This window comes from Aythya fuligula, chromosome 23 (assembly GCF_009819795.1).
Source record: "Aythya fuligula isolate bAytFul2 chromosome 23, bAytFul2.pri, whole genome shotgun sequence".
NCBI classification, from domain to species: domain Eukaryota; kingdom Metazoa; phylum Chordata; class Aves; order Anseriformes; family Anatidae; genus Aythya; species Aythya fuligula.
This window is the reverse complement of record NC_045581.1, coordinates 2,890,003-2,909,276: the sequence shown is the minus strand read 5'-3', so window position 1 is coordinate 2,909,276 and position 19,274 is coordinate 2,890,003. Positions and strand designations below refer to the sequence as shown.

The following is a 19,274-nucleotide window of genomic DNA, read 5'->3' as shown; positions in this document are numbered from 1 at the left end:
CATTTTTCTGGCTGCAGCAGCTTTCTCTAGGAGCAAGAGATGTACTGACAAGAATGCTGACGGGGCACCTTGGCCGCTAGCCCAAAGAAGAGACCAAAAGCCCATTGCTGCAGGCGGGATGGGGCTGGCACCTGCGGGATCAAGCACTGAGCGCTCCCCGCAGGGCCTGGGGTTGCTTTTGCTGGCTCCTAACCAGGCACAAAATTGCATCCCCGTGCCTCAGTTTCCCCACCAGGCAGGAAAGGTTTGCATAACCCTGTTGCCACAAGCGTGAGTGACAACGTGGCCGTGAAGTCAAACCTCTCTCACCCAAATCTGCCACGCTGCGCTGACAGCGTGCGCTTGGCCGCGGGGCCAGGATGCTTTCAAGCCACTCCAAGTTTTACATCGCAGTGAGCTGGAGGCAGAATTAAAAAAGGAGCCGTAGAAGCCAGCCACAGAGTTGGGTAACAGCCACTGCTGGAGCTGGCTCCCCCACGATGTGTCAGGGTGCCTCAACTTAGGGAGCGCAGCGAGGCAGAGCCAAGACGCGTGTTGGTTCACCCAGAGCTCCAGCCGCAGGCTCCTCGCTTTGTCCAACCCCATTAGGGTCACGAGGTATGGCAGCACGCCGAAATGCTCCTTAAATAACCCCATCCCAGGAGCGGGGGATGCAGAGGACTGCAGCAAATCCCCCAGCACGATGCAGCCAGAAGCCGGCACGGTGCCGGGGGGCAGTCGGCACCCAGCCCACCCCCATCACCCCTGTCCCCATGGGGCTGCCAGCCAGGAGATGCATTGGGCTCAGAATATGGGGCAAAGCTGGCAAAACCTGGAATTGCATCCAGCTGGGGAAGTTAAAACTTGGCCTGGAGATGGGGCTCTGCTTCCCTTTAGCCCCTGCCTCAGTTTCCCTCCCACAAAGGCAGGGAGCTCGCCCAAGCCCTGCGGTGTGTTGTTGCCTGGCTGCAAGTGGGGGGGAAAAACAACAGGCAAACAAACACCATGGAAATCTGAAGAGATGCAAATAAAAAGGGAAAAACAAACCCGTCCCAACAACAGAGCCCCCCAGGGGCCCCACAGCAAGGAGAACGGCCCCATCTCGGGGCTCCCATCCATTTGGAGGAGCCAAAAGCGCCGCTCCCCCATTCCCAGCCCCTGCCCTGGTCCCGCTGGGAGCAGAAAGTTCCCACTCGCACCCCAGCTTGGGATATTTTTAGGCTGTGCCTTCAGTTTCGGGGGCCGTGGCGGCCGCTGCTTTCCCGTGGGTCAGGTCACGGGGCCGGGGTTGGGGCCGCTCTCAGGGCCAGCGTGCCCAGGCCCTGCTCTGCTCCGCAGGGTCGCTGCTGTCAGTTCAGAGGAACCAGGAGGGATTTAGGTCCCATTTAGGATCCACAGCCCCTTCCCCTGCCCAGGACCAGGGCACTGGGACAGGCTTGCACCCCAATATTCACATTTCAGCAAGGAGGATAGGGCTGAAGACCTGCCCTTCGTGCCCTGCTGGGTGCCCCGCTGGGCTTCTAAAGGCTAAAAGTGGAGGAGCTGCATCTGCAGGAGCTGGTGGGGCTGAGCCCTGAGCCTTGGCCTCCATAGCTGGGGAAACTGAGGCACAGGGGGGTAAGGCCTTGTGATGCCCTGGCCCCCTTCTCTCCATCACCCCGAAGATTTGGGGGAACAGAGCATCCCCATGGCCCTGCAGAGCGCCCAGGACCAAGCCAGCCCCAGGAAGCCTCCAACAGCTCCAGGAGGCCTCACTCCAGTGCTCACCAGTACCACCCAGTGGCTCCATATTGGGCTTCCCAAACACCGCAGCCCTGACGTCGCGTTGCTCCATCACCAGCACCATCTCTCCTCCAAAAACCCACAGAGCTGGGAAAATGGTCTGATTGTCCCACAGTGCCCAGAGTTCCTCGTGCTGCTCCCCACCAGGGTATGGCCAAGTGACATTTGGGGACCCCAGCCTTGCAGCCTGGGTGTCCCCAACGTGTAGGTGCAGCTCCAGCACCCACAGGGCACCTCAGATGGTCGTGGTGGTTGGGTCCTCCAGACCTTTCTCCTGTGGGACACTCTCGGGGGTAAAGGAAAGCAAAAAGGAGATCTTCTAGGTCACAGAATTCTGGAAATTTTGTATTTGCGATCCAAAGGCTGGGGAAAACAAACCCCAAGCCCCAGGATAAATAAATTGGTTTCCAACCCAAGCCTGGATGTTTGGATTCGATAACACGTGGCTGGACGGGGACCTCCAGCACCATGGGGAGGGGGCGATGAGGAAGCAGAGCAGTTAACGAACCCCTCAAAGCTAATGATCCCGTGGGGGATAAAGGGTCCTCCAGGAGGGAGCCAGCACAGCACCACACACCTACCGAGCTTTTCCAGACAGGCTGTCCTGGGATGGGAATTGTTGCCCCAAACCCATGTTTCCAGCCCTTAAAGCCCCAAGCCACAGCCTGCTGCGTGCCAGGCATCTCCGTACACAGCTGCCCTGCAGCTCAGCACCTCCACGGGCATCCCCTTTGGTGATGGAGGGGCTGCAACGGCTGGCCCCATGGGGGTCACCCCCCACACTTTGGGTCTGGGGGCATCTGGCAAGAGAGGGGGAAGTGGTAGGGAGTAGGTAGGGGGGAGGCTGAGCCAGCCGGTGCCACCAGCACGGGTCCCGGGCACGCAGCAGCGGCTTTGTCCTCCCCCTGGTTCTCCCACAGCACGAGCAGTGCTCCCTGCTGGGCTCCAAACCACAGCCCCAGAGATTTGGGCTCCAGCTCCACCGCGTTCGAGTGCCGGTGGACAGCCAGCAGCCAGCACAGCAATGGGCTGGTGGCAGATTTGGGCTTCAGAGCTCTCAGCTCAGCCCTTTCCACCCAGCAGATCCCACAGAAGGCCTGTGGGTGCCCCTGAGCCCCATCAGGCCACCCCAAACCTATAAAGGGACCCCCGTGGTTAACCAGCAGGGGCTCTCCACCAAAAAGGACCGCGCCACTGCTCGGTGCACAAAGCGATGCCCCGAGCCCCGTGCGCAAAGCCCCACGGCTTTATCTTCCCTGCGCAGTGCCTATACAAGGAGATTTATAGCACAGCACTCTCCCTAAATAATGCACCAGCACTTGAATTCCCTGGCTGTACTACAAGTGCACCACTGCTAGCAGAGAGCTTTCCTTCGCATAGGCTTTAAATCTCTTTTTTTTTAAAAAAAAAAAAAAAAAAAAAAAAAAGATAGGAAGGACTCACCAGCCAGGCAGTCGTGGTTGTTGCTTCATTCGGAGAGGAGCAGGAGGGGAAATGGCTGCGGACGAGCCCCGGGGCAGCAGCGGGGTGGGCAGCAGCTGAGCACCTCCAGGTGCTGGGGTGGGCGCAGCTGTGGGCGATGCCACCCAGCCGGGGGCTCCCCGGCTGCATCCTCCCCACCGCACCTCCCAGGCACAAAACGCAGCCTTTTCCCCCAGCCTCTTTTCCAGGTTTTGTCCATTTTTGTCCCAAATTATGGCTGGGCAAGAAGGAAGCGCCCAGCATCACCTTGTGTAGCACGGGAGGCTTTCGGGACGGGTTAACTTCGTGGCAAGGGGACGGGGAAGCGCTGCTGCAGCAAGAAAACACCAACGCTGGGTCCCAAAGCAGAGATGGAGGTGGGGGACGTGCAGGGGATGCTCCCCAGGGATAGAGCACAGGGCTCCTCGCTGTGCCGCGTTAACCAAGAAGGCAGTTGTGCACTTGGAGCATCTCCTTTGCAGCTGGGAATTGCCACTCCATGGGGCAGCCCTGGTTGGGGATGGATGCCCAGGAGGGAAGGAAGGAGCAGCCGAGCCCAGCCCGCAGCACCCACCCAGGGCCGGGTTTGTCCTCGAGTTTCTGGCTGCTGCTTTCCGACGCACGGCTCCTGGGCCCGGCACTGAGTTTGGCTGCAGCTGCTTCCACGCGAAGGAAAAGTTATTTTCAGACCATTGCAGCCTCCTGGCATGTCCCCGCACTGCCGCTGCAGGGCAGGCCCCCTCGGTGACTTCTTGTTTGTTTGCTTATTGCATTGAACCCGTGCCTAAATCGTTTGGAGAGTAAGTGGCAGCATAAAAGCCGGGATCGCAGCCAGGGCAACCCCGGGGCAGCGCTGCAGGAACCCAAACCCCGAGCCCCTTTCTGCTTCCCCGCGGCCCTGGGGGAGCCTGTGTGCGACACCCCGGGGGGGTCCCCGTGCAGTGTGGGACATCGCGCTGCAGGTGTATGTGGGGCTTAGGGGGTGCTTTGCAGCAAAAAGGGGTAAGAGAGGGTGAAGCGTTCGAAAAACAAGGTGGAAATTCAAATGAAAAAGTAAAAGAAAAAAAAAAAAAAAAGCAATGAAACAAGCCATGCCAAATTTCCAAAGGGGGAAAAAGAAACATGGCATGGAAAACCCTGACTGGTCTAAAACCGGTCGTTTGCATCCTTTAGGCTTTAATCTGCTTTTTCCCAGCCCTGGTGCCAAGCGCTATCGCTAATGAGGGGTGAGGTGCCAGCTGATGAAAGCTTGGACAAGCGACAGCTCCAGGCCTGCTATCCCCTCATCCCGCTGCCCTGTCCCTGTCCCCAGCGCTGCACAAAGCTGGCACAGCCCCGCGTGGTGACAAAGGGGCTCCTGGGCTGTGACAAGAGCCAGCGGCCGGGATGGGGTTGCTCTGCCCCAGAGCTGCTGGGGACAATTGTGCTGGCAATGTGTGTTTGTTTTTTTTCCAGAATGTGCAGCTGCCAAGCCCAAATGTTCTGCAGGGGTGGCTTGGTCTGAAGAAAGACGTTGTCCCTGCAGTCTCCGAGTCCAAAGCTCTGTGCTTGCTTCAGAAGGAGAAGCAGTGACGGGATCAAAAGGAAAAAAAAAAAAAAAAAAACCAAAAACTTTTCACACAGAGAAAACATATTTCAGCCATTGACACCCGGCTCCACACCACGGCTGGCTTTGTTCTCCGGATGGGAAAGGGCAGGGATCCAGCCCAAGCTGCGGTGCCACATTTCTGCGCCTCCCAAGTCGCTGGCGAGCGGCGCTCCCGTCCCGGCCGTGTCCTCAGCACCCCGGGGCGCCCGCTGCTGCCTCCAGCGAGGGGTTGGAAACCCGGGGCAGGACGAGCACTGCTGAGCACCGCTCGCCTCTGGGCCCAGGGCAGGATCAGGAGTGGGTCATGGTGCTGGATGCTGCAAAAATCCTCCCCTGGTTTGTCCCCATGTAAGTGGTGTTGCCGCGGCGTGCAGGGAAAAGGGGAGCGCAGGGGGAGGCTTTGCAGCCCGGCGCCCACCTGGTGCCCCCCTGTGTCCCACCCCATGTCCCACCCCACGTCCTGTGCCTCTGCCAGAGCACTGCTGGGACCTCTGGGACCTCTGGTGCCTCTTCCTGCTGGGACCAGGCACCTCCTCATGTCCCCCCTGCCCAGGGCCATGAGCTCTGCTGGGTGGCTGCAGCCAGGGGGACACAGGAGGGACACCCCCCACTCCTTTCCTGGGGTAATTCAGGGCACGGCAAAGGCACCGTGAAAGGGTTGGAAAAGAAATGTTGGAGCAAGAATTGCTCATTTGTGAGAAAAAGGAGCAGCAGATGCTTCTTCCCCTCCGCGAGCCTCCCCCCCTGTGTGGCTGTCCGGCCTGAAATCCCAGCACGGGCACCCACACATCACTGGCCCCTGGAGCCAAAACAGCACCAAATAACACAAGGGAATCCAGCAGCACCACAAAACCAGCACACACACAGCCCTCTCTGCCCCATCACATCCCCCTGCTGCCCACATCCCAGCAGGAAATCTATCATCACCCCAAAACCAGCTTTGGGAATGGCTGCACCCCAGAAACTCCCCCATTTGTTGGGATTTCACAGCTGCCGGGACAGCACGAGGGTGGGCAGCACCTGCAGCTGCCCCGGGCACCTTCAGCATCACCTGGAGCTTGTCACCTTATCTGCAAATACTCAGGGGGGGCACACAGCATCCTGACTGCACAGGGCGGTGCTGGCTCTCCCTGGAGGATGCTGAGCCCAGAAGGAGGCAGCAGGACCCCGGAGGGGCACAAAACCCATGGACCTGGCACTGTTCTGCTCACCCACCCTGCTGGGGTGAGGATGAGGAGGGAAAAAAAGGGCTGAGGCTTCCCACAACGAGTTGTGCTCTGAGCACAGCCGAGGTGTTGGGACACTGGTGCCCGTGACACTTGGCTGTGGCAGTGCTCACATCCTGAAATGTGGCCCAAGCACACAAAACCCCTCTGATTTTTGGAAGATGCCACCCGTACCGACACTTGGGCACTCCCTAGGGAAAAGCGAGAGCTCCAGGCTTTGCAAAGGAGCACTGACACAGGTCTGTACCTTGCCTTAGGGCAAACCTTGGCACTTCCAGGGACAGAAGCGATTTGCATGGGCCAAATGGCCACAGGGAAGAGGTGACATTTCTCCGGGAAAAAAAAAAACAAAACAAAACAAAACTTTCCCCATCCACAAATATTCCCATGCACACCTGGGGCTGAAGCAATGGGGACATTGCGCTCCCGACCCCAAGCACCCTGAGGGCGAGACGAGGCGGCACCGCGTGGCATCGAGAGAACATTTAATGGCCCGGCCGGGCTGGCGTGCGCTGCTCAAGCAAATTTCCCGCTGGGGCTGGGTGAGGGAACCCCCCCGGTGCCCCCACCCTCGCCCTGGTGCAATGAAGTGCCCTGGGGCTTTGCCCACCCCGTGTCCCCGTCCCGTGGTCTGCGCTGGGTGTCAAAGCGAGGGCTCCTCCGGGAAAGCCGCCAGCAGGACTTGTAGGGCCGAGAGCATCCAGGAGGAAGCTGCTGAGGAAGAGGAGCAGGCAGGGAGGAGCACAGGTCCCAACCCAGGAGCCCTCCCCGAGATCGGGGACCCCTCGGTGTGGTGATGTCCGCTTAAAAACCATGACCCTGTAGCCTGTGGGGCCGTCAGACCCGCGAGCCCCCCTCCACCCCGACTGCCCAGGAGCTGGGCCGGGGCTCGGCGCGGCGCGGGGTCTCGTTGGGCTCCAGCAGCCGGTCCGAGGACTCGCCCCGGTTCTCCAGTTTGGCGTAAGCCCCCGGGGTGACGTGGTCGAGCCGGGGCCAGCTCCGATTTTTGCGGTCCTTGATGGGAGCCACCAGCAGCACCCCCGGCCGGCCCAGGTCCAGCGACTTGGAGTGCCCCGGGTTGTGGGGCTGAGCATCGGGGCCAAGCTCCGCCACGGGGCAGCCTTCCTCCACGGTGACGATGACGTGGCCACCGCGGTGCTCCTGGCCCCGGGGCGGGACGCTGCTGCCACCGGGGGACAGCAGAGCCCAGGGGGGCAGTGGGGCTTCAGCGGGGGGCTCGGCTGCCTCCACAGGCCTCCCGGCCCCCCGTGTTGCTGCATCCAGCAAGCGGTTGTTGAGCTTGATGATGGGCAGCGCCAAGGCGCCGACGGCCGAGGAGAGCCCGAGGGTGCCCTCTGAGTGGAGGCTGAGCAGGGAGGCAGTCGGGGAGGCCCCCGGGCGCTGCAGGAACTCAGCCGTGGTCTGCAGCCGGTTGGGGCCGTAGCAGTCGGCCCATTTGCTGCCCAGGGACAGGTCCACCTCGTAGCAGCCCTCCAAGCACTCGGGGCTGGCCTTGGGTGCCAGCGGGCTGTCCGCGTCCTCGGGGCCGGTCCCCTCGGGGAGCCCCGTGGCCATGCAGTAGAGCCCCTTCTGCATCAGCATGCGGGTCTCCATGTCCCTGTTCTCGTAGAGCATGGTGTTGGCGCAGATGAAGATGAAGAGCCCGATGCCCATGATGACGGGGCCGATCAACTTCAGCTTCTCGCTGTGGGGCACGGCGCGCCCGGCAGCCACCTCCCTCCTCATGTCCCCCGTGCTGCTGGCGTTCCCCGCTCCGGCTCCAGCACCCCCGTGCCCCCGGTGGGGCCAGTAGCCCACCACGGCGATGGTCATGCCCACCAAGACCACCGAGATGCCCACCATGACGAAGGCTCCCGACGGCGAGCGCATGCGGAGCTGCCCCTTCACCTGCACCTCCGGCGGGGACTTGCGGCGCAGCCTTCGGCCCCGGCGCCGCGGTGGGGCTGGGGGGGCCGCCGGTTTGGTGCCCCCCGCCGCCGGCTCCCGCACGGGGCCGTTGGGTTCGGCGCTCTCGGCAGTCATCGTCGCCCTCCCGGCCGCTCCTCCTGCAGGGTGGGGAAGGGAGAAGGGGAGAAAAAGAGGTGGAGAAGTCACTCGATGGTCTGGGGGGGGGTCCACGTGCATGGGATGGTGGGGACATGGGGACCACAGGGACACTGGGATGCTGAGAACATGGGAGGCAAAGGGACACCGTGGCTATGGGGGCATCAGGAGGATGGGGACCACAAGGACACCAAGCCCGTGGGCTGCACCACATCAGGGTCCAGCGGGTTTGCTCTCCTCTCCCACCTGCCTGCTTCCTTCTTGTTATTTCTCCATCCCTGCTTGGTGGTGGAAGAGCTGAGGGGCTCCTTCACACCCGCCAAAGCCCTAAAAACACCGAGCTGTGCAGGGCAGCAGGGCCAGGATCCCACTGCACCCTGTGCTGCAGAGCCTGTCCTGGGTCACCGTGCCCTATGGCACCTGCAAAAGGGTGGCAGCAGCAAGGGAAGGGACTGTTTATTAACCCAGTGGGGAAATTGTGGCATGGAGACGGGCAGCTACAGAACGGCTCTCCAAAGCCACCAAAACCATCCCAGTAACCCCACTCCAAAGGTTTGACAGGGCAGCAGCATCACGGTGCCCTGTGCACACCGCAGCCGCTCCCTGGCTTGCTCTGCTTGCTGCCAAAGTGACCCCAAAACAACAAGGGGACACAAATGTGCCCTGGCCATGCAGGTGCCCCAGCCCCACAGCGAGCACCCTGGCCCCGCAGACCCCACACCCCAGATTTGTGCTCGGCCAGAGCCCTGTGGCACACAGCCGGTGCGATTTGGGGGCTGCAACAGGAGCCAAGCACTGCGTAGGGCTGGGGGCAACCCAGCCTAATTAAACCCAACCTAATTAAATCTCGGAGAGGTTCACCTGCCTCTTCTGGGGGCTGCCAGGAGAGCTCCTGGGCAGGATTTACGCTGCAAGGGTTCGGGCTCTTTGCTGGGATGGGAAGGCTGGGTGCTGGGGGGAGCCAAGGGACGCTGCGGGACAGGGGTCACCGCGCCTCTGAATCAGCCGCAGCAGCACGGGGAGGCTCCGGGCACCGCAGCAGCTCCAGCACGCCCATGAAAGCAGCCCGACGGCACCGCGAGGGAAAGCCAGAAAGTAAAACTGATTGGGAACGCAAGGGCAGGGGGTCAGGGAGGGGAGGTGACCAGGCTCATTTACTTCCCGAGATGAATGAAGAGGCGAGAGCCAGCAAACAGCATCACCGGCGGGAGGAAAATAAAATACTGAGTTTTTTTTTCCCAGTCTTAATCATCTTAAGGTGTTATTAGCATCCCATGGAAGGGAATTAAAGATATGAGTTTCAGGATGACAGCGTGTTCCTGGCACAAGGCTGTCAAGCTGTGACAATTCAAATGAGGGAGATTTAAAAAAAAAAAAAAAAAAAAAAAAAAAACACAGCCCCAAACAAAAAGAGCCCAAACCCCAGCTCGCTGCTGTGAGATTTTAAATGTTTCTCTGAAACAAGCTGATAATCCTGCATCGCAAGGCAGAAAAGACAATAAACACTGCTACACCAATACAGTGGTCACCCCAAATGGTAAAATGAGGTTTTAAACGTTTTATTCTCAGGGGAAACAAGCGGGCACTCAAACACCTCCAAAGGTGTTCGTCCACCTCGAGCACCATGGCTTAGGGTCCCCAACTTTCTCCAAGTCCCATCCTAAATTCAACCTCTCAAATGTTACATGTCAAATGCTAAATGCCTTGCTGGTAACTTAGGGCTCAAAAAAATGAAAAAACAAAACAAAACAAACAAAACCCTAAAGTTTCAGAGCTGTGCAAAGGTTCTGGGGAGGAAGGATAAAGGCACAACCCCCCCGGGTGCCCAGCCCCTGCCCTGGACCTGCCACGAGCACGCAGCCAGCTCCTATTTCTGGCAGCGAGCCCCAGCCGTGCCTCTTTACACCAAATTCCTTCGTTATCTCCTGCACCCCCCCGAGCCCCATCCCTGGGGGTGACCCCCCCATGGGAAGCCCCCTGCAGCCCGCTGGAGCCCTTTGCCCCCTCCCCAGGTGCCGGAGGTGTTGCTGGCCCCGCCGCTGCCCCCTTATCTCCCCGCTGCCCGATAGCTGCCTGCTTGCAGACGTTGCAGCATTTAATTGCTCGTTGCTGGAGATGGTTGTTCCCAGAGTTCAAAACCATTATTTTTATTAATAGAATCCCCAAGGTTATATAAGCTCTTTAGGGGGGAAAAAAAAAATATAATAAAAAAAAAAAATCCAGCGTTGGCATCAAATTCAGAAGCTCGCAGACACCGACACTCCCACCCCGGGGTTAATTTGCTGTGGCACCGCACGGGGTTGGGGCTGGGGGCAGTGACGAGGGTCCTGGTGGCACTGCCAGGGTGGGGGGACAGCCCCGTCCCTCCGTGGGGACAGCTGGTGGCCTCGCTCCCTGCCGGCCTCCTCCCTCCTTAAGGCCTGAGCTGAGCCGTGGTTTGGGAAGGGTTCCCACCCCGCAGGAGCAGCGGTACAGAAATGTAAATGTCATTTAGTGTTATGGGGCGAGCTGACGGCTCGGCTGCCGTGCTGCCAGGTTCGGGGCTAAGCTCCCAATCCCCGCAATAAACCCGGCATTAAAATAAACGCAAATATTTCTCTAATCCCCCCCACCATGAAGGCACATTGCTGGCTCCACCCTCCTCCCCCCAATCCCTCCTTCGCAGGCAGACGTCCCGAAAATGTGATGCTAAATCCCAAAGTGTCTGAGGGCAAACCTGGGGTACTGTCCCTCCGGCTGGGGTGCCTGGGATGCTCTGCCCTATGAGCATGTGTTGGCTGTGCTAATTTGCAGCATGCTGCGGTCCATAAAAAGGCAGATTTGGCCTCAAAACCTCCCTCTGGACAAAGGATGAGGGCCTGGTGCCATGCAGAACCGCCCGGGGCTGTGCCAAAGGGGACGGCAGCCCCGTGGAGATGCAGCAGGATGAGGGCTGCACAAGCCTTTCTCCACACGTGGCTCGCAAAGCTTCTCCAAAACATCCCCCCCAGCTCCTCGAAACGCACCGGGGAGCCAGGCCGATGAGGAAGGCAGGATCCGTGCCTTCGTGCAGAGCTCTGCTGCTGTCTGTTGTAGGCTGAGAGACCGAAGGGTCTGCGTGCTCCGGCTGCGCAGAAGCTTCCAGCAGCGCTGACACAGCCCCAGTGTCCCCCGCGGGCACGGAGAGGGAAGGAAGCAGCCCAGGCTGGAGCAAAAGCTTGGGAAATCACTGACAAACAGCAAACACCTCCTTTTTCCATTTCTTTTTTTGGAAATATTGTGACTTTAAAGCTGCTCGCTCGATTTTTGGAAGGAGGCGAGGTTGCAATCCATCACCCAAGTGCCCAGAAAAGCGCCAGCGTGTTTAAAGCCGCGGTGATGGGTGAGACCCAAGAGCCCCGGCGGCACGGCTCAGCCTCTCCGCATGGCCACGTGCTAAAATAAAACCAGGTTCAGATCGCTTCCAGCTCCTGAGATCCCGATGCCCCTCAAAGCTGAGCTCCCCCCCGTGCCGCACAGGGGGCCCCGGGCCGCTGAGACCCGTGGGTGCGAGGACGCGCCGAGCTGCGCCAGCCCGCCCCGGCTTCCCCACCCACGGCAAAGGTGAGAGCGTGGTAATTACAGTCTGCACCGAGCTGCGCCGGTTAAAAATAACTCCGTAACCTCCAACGCCGCCCCAGCACGGGGCTCTCGCGGAGCAGCGCCCCGACACCAGCTCCCCTCTCCCATCCTCGCCTCCCCTCGTGGCAGGAGGCAGGATGGGGCCCGCGGTGCCACGGAGCTGCCTCAGTCCCTGGATGCGTGCACGGCTCGTGAGCACCGCGTGCAGCCTTCACCCCAGTGCTGTGCTCTCCTCAAGCAATGCTTGGTGGTGCCCAGGAGTTTGCAGGATCCGGCCCAGAGCTCTGCTGGCTTCTCACTTGCAGCTGACTTCTCCCCAGCAAGGGGACCCCCAGCTCGATGCCTCCAAATTTCCAGCCGGCTTTTTCCCCTCTTTGGCCCAGCAATCTCAGCGTGAAGAACTCGCCCCCAGCCTGGCTGCAGCCTGCAGTCCCGTCCCTCCTCCTTTCCTCTGTTCTCAGTCCACTTCAAATTCCCCCTTTGGCTACACATTAAAGGTGTCCAGACAGAAGGAAAAAAAGATGAAAAGCAGCAAAAAAAAAGATGACGAGGGTGTCTCAGCGGAGGAAAGCCCTGTTTAACATCCCAGCCCTCACCAGCAGCTCTCAGCCCAATGGGGCAAAGCCTCCTCCAGGCTTGGTCCCTGCTGGTAAATCCCCGCATCGAGCCCGCAGCACAGGCACGCTCCCAGCACAGGGACAAAAAGCAGCTCTCCAGCTCCAGCTTTTGTTGGGGACACCCGTTAATCAATCGTAATTAATTAAGCTCCCTCGCAGAAGCTTTCAGGCAGGCACAGTAACTCTGAGATTATCACGGCTTGGGAGGGATCATCACAGCTCCAGTCCCGGGCTGGGGGTCTCGTGCTGGCTTTTAACCAAGTTTTGGAAACGTTTCCACCGCAGCCTTTGCTGCAGAGCAGCAGACCCCGGCTGTGACCTGTCCATGGCCCCAAGGTGACAACGGCTCACCAGACTGAAACATCCCCGTTTTCCTTCTGCACCCCTGTCTCCCCAGGCTAAAGGACGGGGTGCACAGGGTGCACCGAGCGCTCGCAGGCGGAGATGTCCCCAACACGCCTGGCTGGGCAGGACACTTGCTGGCGTCCTCACCAGGAGGTGACCGATGTCACTCAGAAATGAGATGCAGGGCATTGGGCTGGGGGTGCTGCAGAGTTTTGGGGACACAGCTCGGCCCCTTTGCTCCCTGCCCCATGCTCAATAATCCCCAACCAAAGGGGTCCCCAAGGGTGCGTGGCCCCGTTCCCCTTGGCTTCTCCCAAGGCCCCCCTGCTCCTGAAACGGGGCCATCCGCTTAATTCCTCCCTGCCCCTCAGGCAAAGAAAGTGTGTGGAAACATCCAACTGATTGCTAATTACGAGAGCTTGCCTTACCCAGATTTGCTCTGCTAATTAGACTAATCTCCACGGCTGGGAGACGAGCTGCAGTCACCCGTGGTGAGGAGATCATGCAACTTGGACGGCCACTTAACTCGTACCAGGCCCCTGGAAGGGGGCTGCAGTTCCCGGCCCTTTCTGACGGGCCATTGTTTAATGAGACAATAGAAACGCAGGCGAGTTTTGTGTCTCTCCTCCAAGCCCATTCTGAAATCAGGACATCTGCATTGCTCAACTTTTTGATATGAACCAGATGCAAATAATTAATAAATCCAAATTCAAGATAATGCAGGCATCTAAATTTAAACTGAGAACGGATTTCTAATGTCAGCTTTTTGCTTCCTTGAAGGGGGAGGAGGCGTGGGGAGCTCAGAGGGATTTCCTGGGAGAATTCCTGCCTCGGGAAGCCGAGCAGGGTGGCAGAGCACGGGAAGAAGGCTGCAGCCAAGCACCTTGCAAAAATCATCACAGCCGAGAGAGAAGGAAGGAGGGAAAAACCCCTTCGGCTGGGATTTCCAGGGAATTGGAACCAAACTCTTTCTGAATTTGGCACCTTCCCTTCTGCGCCTCTGAAAATCCCTGCCAGGGTGGAGGAAGGGAAGGGACGGGGGGCTGCCAAGTGCTCCACGCTCGCAGGCACAGACCCAGCTCCCCAGCGGCTCCAGGCAGGCGCGCTCCATCTCCCCCCCGACCCAGGGACCCCGCTCCTCACTGCGTGCAAGCAGGGCTGGCGGAGAGAAGTTCCCCGAAGCGTTCCCAGCTGGGATCCTCTTGTCTCCAGCAGTCTAAACCTCACGCCTCCCCTGCTCTGTGCCCTGCTTTACCTTGCTTTGCCCTGCAGCCCCATCCCCAAATTCACGAGCAGGAATCAAAACCCACCTGGGAGCGACACAGGACAGACGCAGGTCCCCCCTCCGAGCGGGCTCAGCCACCGGTGCCAAAAGGCCCTCCCGATCCCCAGCTCGGGGAGCTACTGGGATAATTTCCACCCACTTCTCCTCTCTAGAGTGTCTAAATCAAATCCTGCGCGGGGATTAGCTCCGTGACCAGCCCTCACGCAAACCCTCTGCGAGGAGACTCGGGGAACTGCAAAAAAAAGTGCTGGGGTTTGGGTCCTACAGCCGGCGCTCCTGCTTGGCTCCTGGGTGTGCAAGGGTGCGTGGCCGGGTGCGTGCTTGCACGTGAGCGTGAGCATGTGTGTGAGCATGTGAGTGTGTGAGTGTGTTTGTGTGTGTGTGTGTGCGTGCGTGTGCTTGCTCTCGCTCCAAGCACCCGTGTCCCTTCGTGTCAGCGTTCCCACGCGTGTCCGTGCCCACCCGTGGGTGCCGGTGCCCGGGGAGGGGGACGCGTGTCCGTCTGTCCTCCCCCTGTCCGTGCGTCCGTGCGCCCCGCGCCCCCTCCGTGTCCGTACCCACGGCTCCCCCCGTTGCCCCCCGTTCCCCCCCGGCTCCTCCCGACCCCCGGCCCCGCTCCCCGCCGCCCCCAGCCCGCACTCACCCGCGGCCGCCGAGCCCTGCGCCTGCCGCCGGGACCGGGACCGGGACCGGGACCAGGACCGGGACCGGGACCGGGGCCGGGGCCGGGGCCGGTCCCCCGGGGGCGGCGGGCGCTGGGGGCCGCCGCCGCGGCCGGGGCCATGGAGGGGCGGCGGAGCGGCTCGGCTCGGCTCGGAGCGGGGCGGCGGCGGGACCCGCCCGGCCCCGGGTCCCCTCCCCGCCCTCCGCCCGCCCCGGCCCCGGCCCCGGCCCCGCGGGGAGGCGGAGCGCGGGGCCCGGAGCATCGCCGGGGAGGGACGGAGGAAGGGATGGAGGGATGGAGGTTACGGGGAGGGGGTTGTTTGGGGGCAGCATCCTTAGCCCCCGGCCGCCCGGCCACCGAGAAGTTGGCCCCGCTCCGTGGAGCGCTGCTGCGGCACCCGGGGGGCTCCTGCCCAGCCCCTGCTCGGGGAGCGCACGGAGGTCCCCTGGGGGTCTCCCACCCGCCCCCCTCCCGCATCCCCCCTCCCGCAGCGGGGACCCTCGGCCCGGCAGCCCCGTGCTCGGGATGGGACCCGCTGAGACCCGAGCGAGGCGCTGGGAGCCTGGCCGTGGGCAAGCCCTGGGGAAGGAGATGGAGACCCTGCTCCTGCCCCTAACCCCTGCCCCTGCCCCTGCCCCTGCTCCTGTCCGCAGGGCAGGGATGTGCCCTCATCCCATTGTGCCCAGCCAGGCCAGGGCAGCTGCACTGGGAGAGGGTCTGCAGCAGCAGGAGCCTTTACTTCACCCTTTACTTGCTCCCTCCCAGTCGTACAGCTCCAGGAGAGTGTATCAGCTGGAATAAAAGCATTATCCTAAGTTCACTTTTCAGCCACGCTGCTTGAAGGCAGCCCCCCGCAGACGCTGTTTAAGCAGGTTCCTGAGTGCTCTCCCCTCTTGGGCAGGCACAAAGAGGAGAGGCTCTGAAAGCAGCCAGGTTTCAGCATCCCACTTTGATTCTCTTCCCCTGAATGTGCCAGGGACGTGCTCAGCCCCTCTGTCAGTCCCAAGGACTGTGGCACTGCATGAGCTGCATTGTAGTGGCATCCCACTGCCCCCAGCAGCCAGCAGCACGTTGTGATGCCCAAAAAAACAGCCCAGCCTTACTCCATGTGCTCACACACCAGCACGTATGGTGTGTCCATCGGTGGACATTCGGCCTCATTAAAGCCCTCTGCCACGCATCTTTTGCAGGCAGGCTCGTTATCAGGCTTTAATTAAAAATGTGCCAGGCTTTTCCTCATCACAGTTGTGGCAAATCTAAGAGCATCAAACCAGACCCCTGCTTTCCCCAGAGAGCCACAAAACACAGCTCCACTGTTCCCAACATGATGGGAGCCACAGCATCCCATGGCCTGTAAGGAAATGCAGATTGCAGGCACCTGGCTTTATTGCAGGGACCATTGCTGGGGAAGGTTTTTAGGGCCAAAGCTCAGGTGTGGGGCTCAGGCTGTTCCTCACCCATCTCCGTCAGGGAAGCATCACCCCGTGGCCTGGCCTTGAGCCCAAATCCCCACTGCTGGGTTTTGCAGCGGAGATGCTGCACCAGGACGTCCTCCCCACCCCCCCTGTGAGGCTCAATTAAAGCAGCGCTGCGGAAACTTTGCAGCTTCTGGAGCTGGGAAGGGACTGGGGCTGCAGGTTTGTGGGGGCAGCCATCCCACTGAGCTGCACAGACACCTCACTCATCCACTGTCCCGCTATCCCAGCTTCCCGGTGAGGAATTATGGCCTCAAGTTGGATTTGCTCACTGCTCAGTGACATTCGTCTCCCTTTGCCACCACTGGAAACCATCAGGGCTCTCCCCAGCCCAGGAGAAATTACTGCTTTTGAGCAACGTTTGATCTCTGTTCTGGGCTGTGCCTGTGCCAGGCGGAGCCAGGGATAGGAGTGGTGTGAGCTCAGAAGCAGTTTCCCAGTTCCAGGCCACCCAGCGACACCCCAAGTGTCGGTAACGCCACCAGCACCAGCGAAGGTGCTGGAGGCGGGCGCAGGGGACGCGGGGAGGTGGGTGCTGCCGTTGTCCTGTCGCCTCCCACTTCTTCTTGCAGAAAGTGGGAAAACACCCGGAGGAGCAGAGAGAAGAGGAGAAAATAGCCCAATGGGGGCAAGGAGGCACCAGGAATAGAGAGGGGTGGCCGCTGGGGGGTGGTTCTGGAGCAGAGCTCTCTGTAGGACAGGAGATGTGCGGGACCCAGGGCTTGGAGAGCTGCTCCTGATGCTCTGGGAGAAGGCAGGCAGCGCTCGCCCTGCTGCAGGCACTGGATGGGGAGGAACCACAGAAGGCAATATAAAAAAGAATCTACATCACTGCCTCTTTTCTGAGAGAGGAAAAAAAAAAAAGAAAAAAAAAAAAGATCTCATGGTAATTGAGCACCTCCCTCCTGATTTGGGGGAAGGAGGAGAATCAGAACGTGCCTTTTTTCAGGCTCTGCTGGTTGCTGCTCCTGGCAGAGCCTCCCCCGCTCCCTGCTGCCTCGTTTGGGGACCGGGTCCGGGCACAGGAACCATGTGGACGGGGGAAGGAGAAGGAGACAGAGACTGATCACAGCCAGGATCTTAGATCAGAGAGAAGGAATGTTGTTGTGGAGAGGCTGAGCGCTGGGTGGGATGACTCATGCTGGAGAACATACAGCTGTTGGAGTGGGACTTGGCACCGCACGCTGAGGCTGTGGAGCCTTCCCCGACAGAGAGGAGGGGAGGAGAGGAGCCCCCGCCCCGCATCCCTCTCTGACCCTCTGCTGGAGGTGAAGGGGAGGCCACTGCTGCCAGCCAGAATTGGGCCACAGCCCGGCTCTGCCCAGCCCCAGCACCGGTCTCAAGGCAGAGCCCGGGGCTGGAGCCATGAGGACACACCAGGCATGAAGGAGGCATCCCTCCCCCTTCCCTGTCAGTGGGGAAACTGAGGCACAGAGCAGGGACCTGATGGATTCCCCGCAGGCCAGCTGAGGAGGTTATAAAGGCTCGTGGTGAGTGTTGCTCGCTGCTGTACCCCTGGGCTGTGGCTGCGCCCGCCTCGCTCCAGGAAGAGGAAGAAAGTTTCGTGGCTGGGAGCAGTCTCTGGAGGAGAAGCCGGACAGCCCTCTGCTCCTGGGCCAGGAGATGGCATCTGTGGGGTGCAAGAATCTCAATCTGCCTGGTGCCCAGGAACCTGCAGAGCTCCCGGTGGTGATGCTGACAGCGGCTTCCCAGACGGGCACGGGGTTGCTGCAGGGGAATTGGGGAAGCAATTCTCTCCGCATCCACCAAAGTCCATGGACGCACATTACCGTGGAGGAGATTTGGGGAAGGCATCAGGAGAACCACCAAGGCAGGGGGATGAGCCAGTGTCTCCCCAAAGTCCCTCCCAGACATATTTTTGGCACACGCCTGGAAATAACCCGTGCGCCACATCCCCAGTGCACAGGGACAAAAAACTTCAGAGTCAGCTTCAGAGGTGGCCCCATTTTGGCAGGGAGGGAAGTGGCTGTAAACACAAACAGGCCGTGATTAATCGTGCTCTGCTCCCGGTAGATGTGGAGTCATTACCTTCACGTCCCTGGAAAAGTAATTATCTCCAGTTTGTCAATGAGAACTTGGAGAAACCTGAAGCTCTGGGAATGCCGTCCGGTTCCACATACAAGATAACCTGCATATTTTTGTAGGTTAATAAAAGGTAACCAAATTTACAAAATGAGTAGATTTAATACATTGCCAAAGCTTTAAGGGTAAACGACTTATCTTCCTGGGGATTTATAATCCTGTTTTGCAGACTTTGCCTTATGCTGTATTTTATTCTCACGTCCAGCGGTACTAGCGCAGGAGACAAGGTGGAGAGCACGACATTCCTGCTCTGATTTATGGGCTCCCTCCTCCACTGCCATGTAAAGCAATCCTTCCCCACAAGACCAAGCCCACGGGTCGCAGAGCTCCATCCTGCTCACAATTTCGGGAATTATTCCTTCCTCCAGATAACCAAACAGAAACCTCTTCCAGTCGAGGGGAACATCGGGGCAGTAACTTGGGGCCAAAAGGCGAAGTTTTGTGCAACAAGAGGGCCACAAAAACACAGCCATGCGAGCACGCCTGGCAGAAAATATTTCTGAAGGAGAACATTTACATTCCTGGAGTCCCAGCGTGGGGGGACCAGGGGGCTCAGAAGCACCTCAACATTTCGCTCCCAGCTCCGGCACTGCAGCGTCAGCACGAGCTAGGGAAGGAAATCTGCACCGGGGCTGTTCCTAATTGCACCCGGTGCCTGCGGAAGGCAGGACTCGCACTGCACATCATCCCCCTGCAGAAGGAAGCAGGAAAAGGAGAGTGCCAGCACTCACTCCTGGTGTGAACGTGCCCGGGGGGGTCAGCACCCTGGTTTGGAGCAGCCAGCGATGCTCAGGAGAGGGGGCTTTGCTCCGGAGGCACGCATCCGCCTGTCGCTTCGGATGCTTGCTCACACCAGGGATCAAGAGACAGCTCGTGATGGAGGAGAAATTATCTAGAAAGAATTATCCCAAAACGCACCAAGTGCCTTCCCATCCCAAAGGGCTCGGCAGAGCGGCTGGAGGTTTCTCAGAAATGCCGTCAAACTTCTCAGCACGAACTCGTCAGTGTTTTTGGTTTGGCATTTAGGTTCTGCTCTAAATTGCCCAGCATTAGTGCTTGCTAATGTTGAAGTAACAAAAATAAAA

The 19,274-nt window shown here is 59.8% G+C and overlaps 1 protein-coding gene across 2 annotated transcripts; it reads right to left on the bottom strand.

Moving 5' to 3' along the window:
* Positions 1-6,504: 6,504 nt before the first annotated feature.
* TMEM200B (transmembrane protein 200B) lies at positions 6,505-14,645 on the bottom strand. Of its 2 annotated transcripts, none has more exons than XM_032202290.1 (2): positions 14,591-14,645; positions 6,505-8,102 (listed from the first exon to the last, which is right to left on the bottom strand). In XM_032202290.1, exon 2 carries the CDS (start codon positions 8,077-8,079, stop codon positions 6,874-6,876), a length of 1,206 nt encoding a protein of 401 aa, XP_032058181.1. In that variant the 5' UTR covers positions 8,080-8,102; positions 14,591-14,645; the 3' UTR covers positions 6,505-6,873. The 2 variants fall into 2 exon arrangements, with proteins under 2 accessions (XP_032058181.1, XP_032058183.1); XM_032202292.1 differs by lacking the exon at positions 14,591-14,645 and adding an exon at positions 13,973-14,007.
* Positions 14,646-19,274: the final 4,629 nt, after the last annotated feature.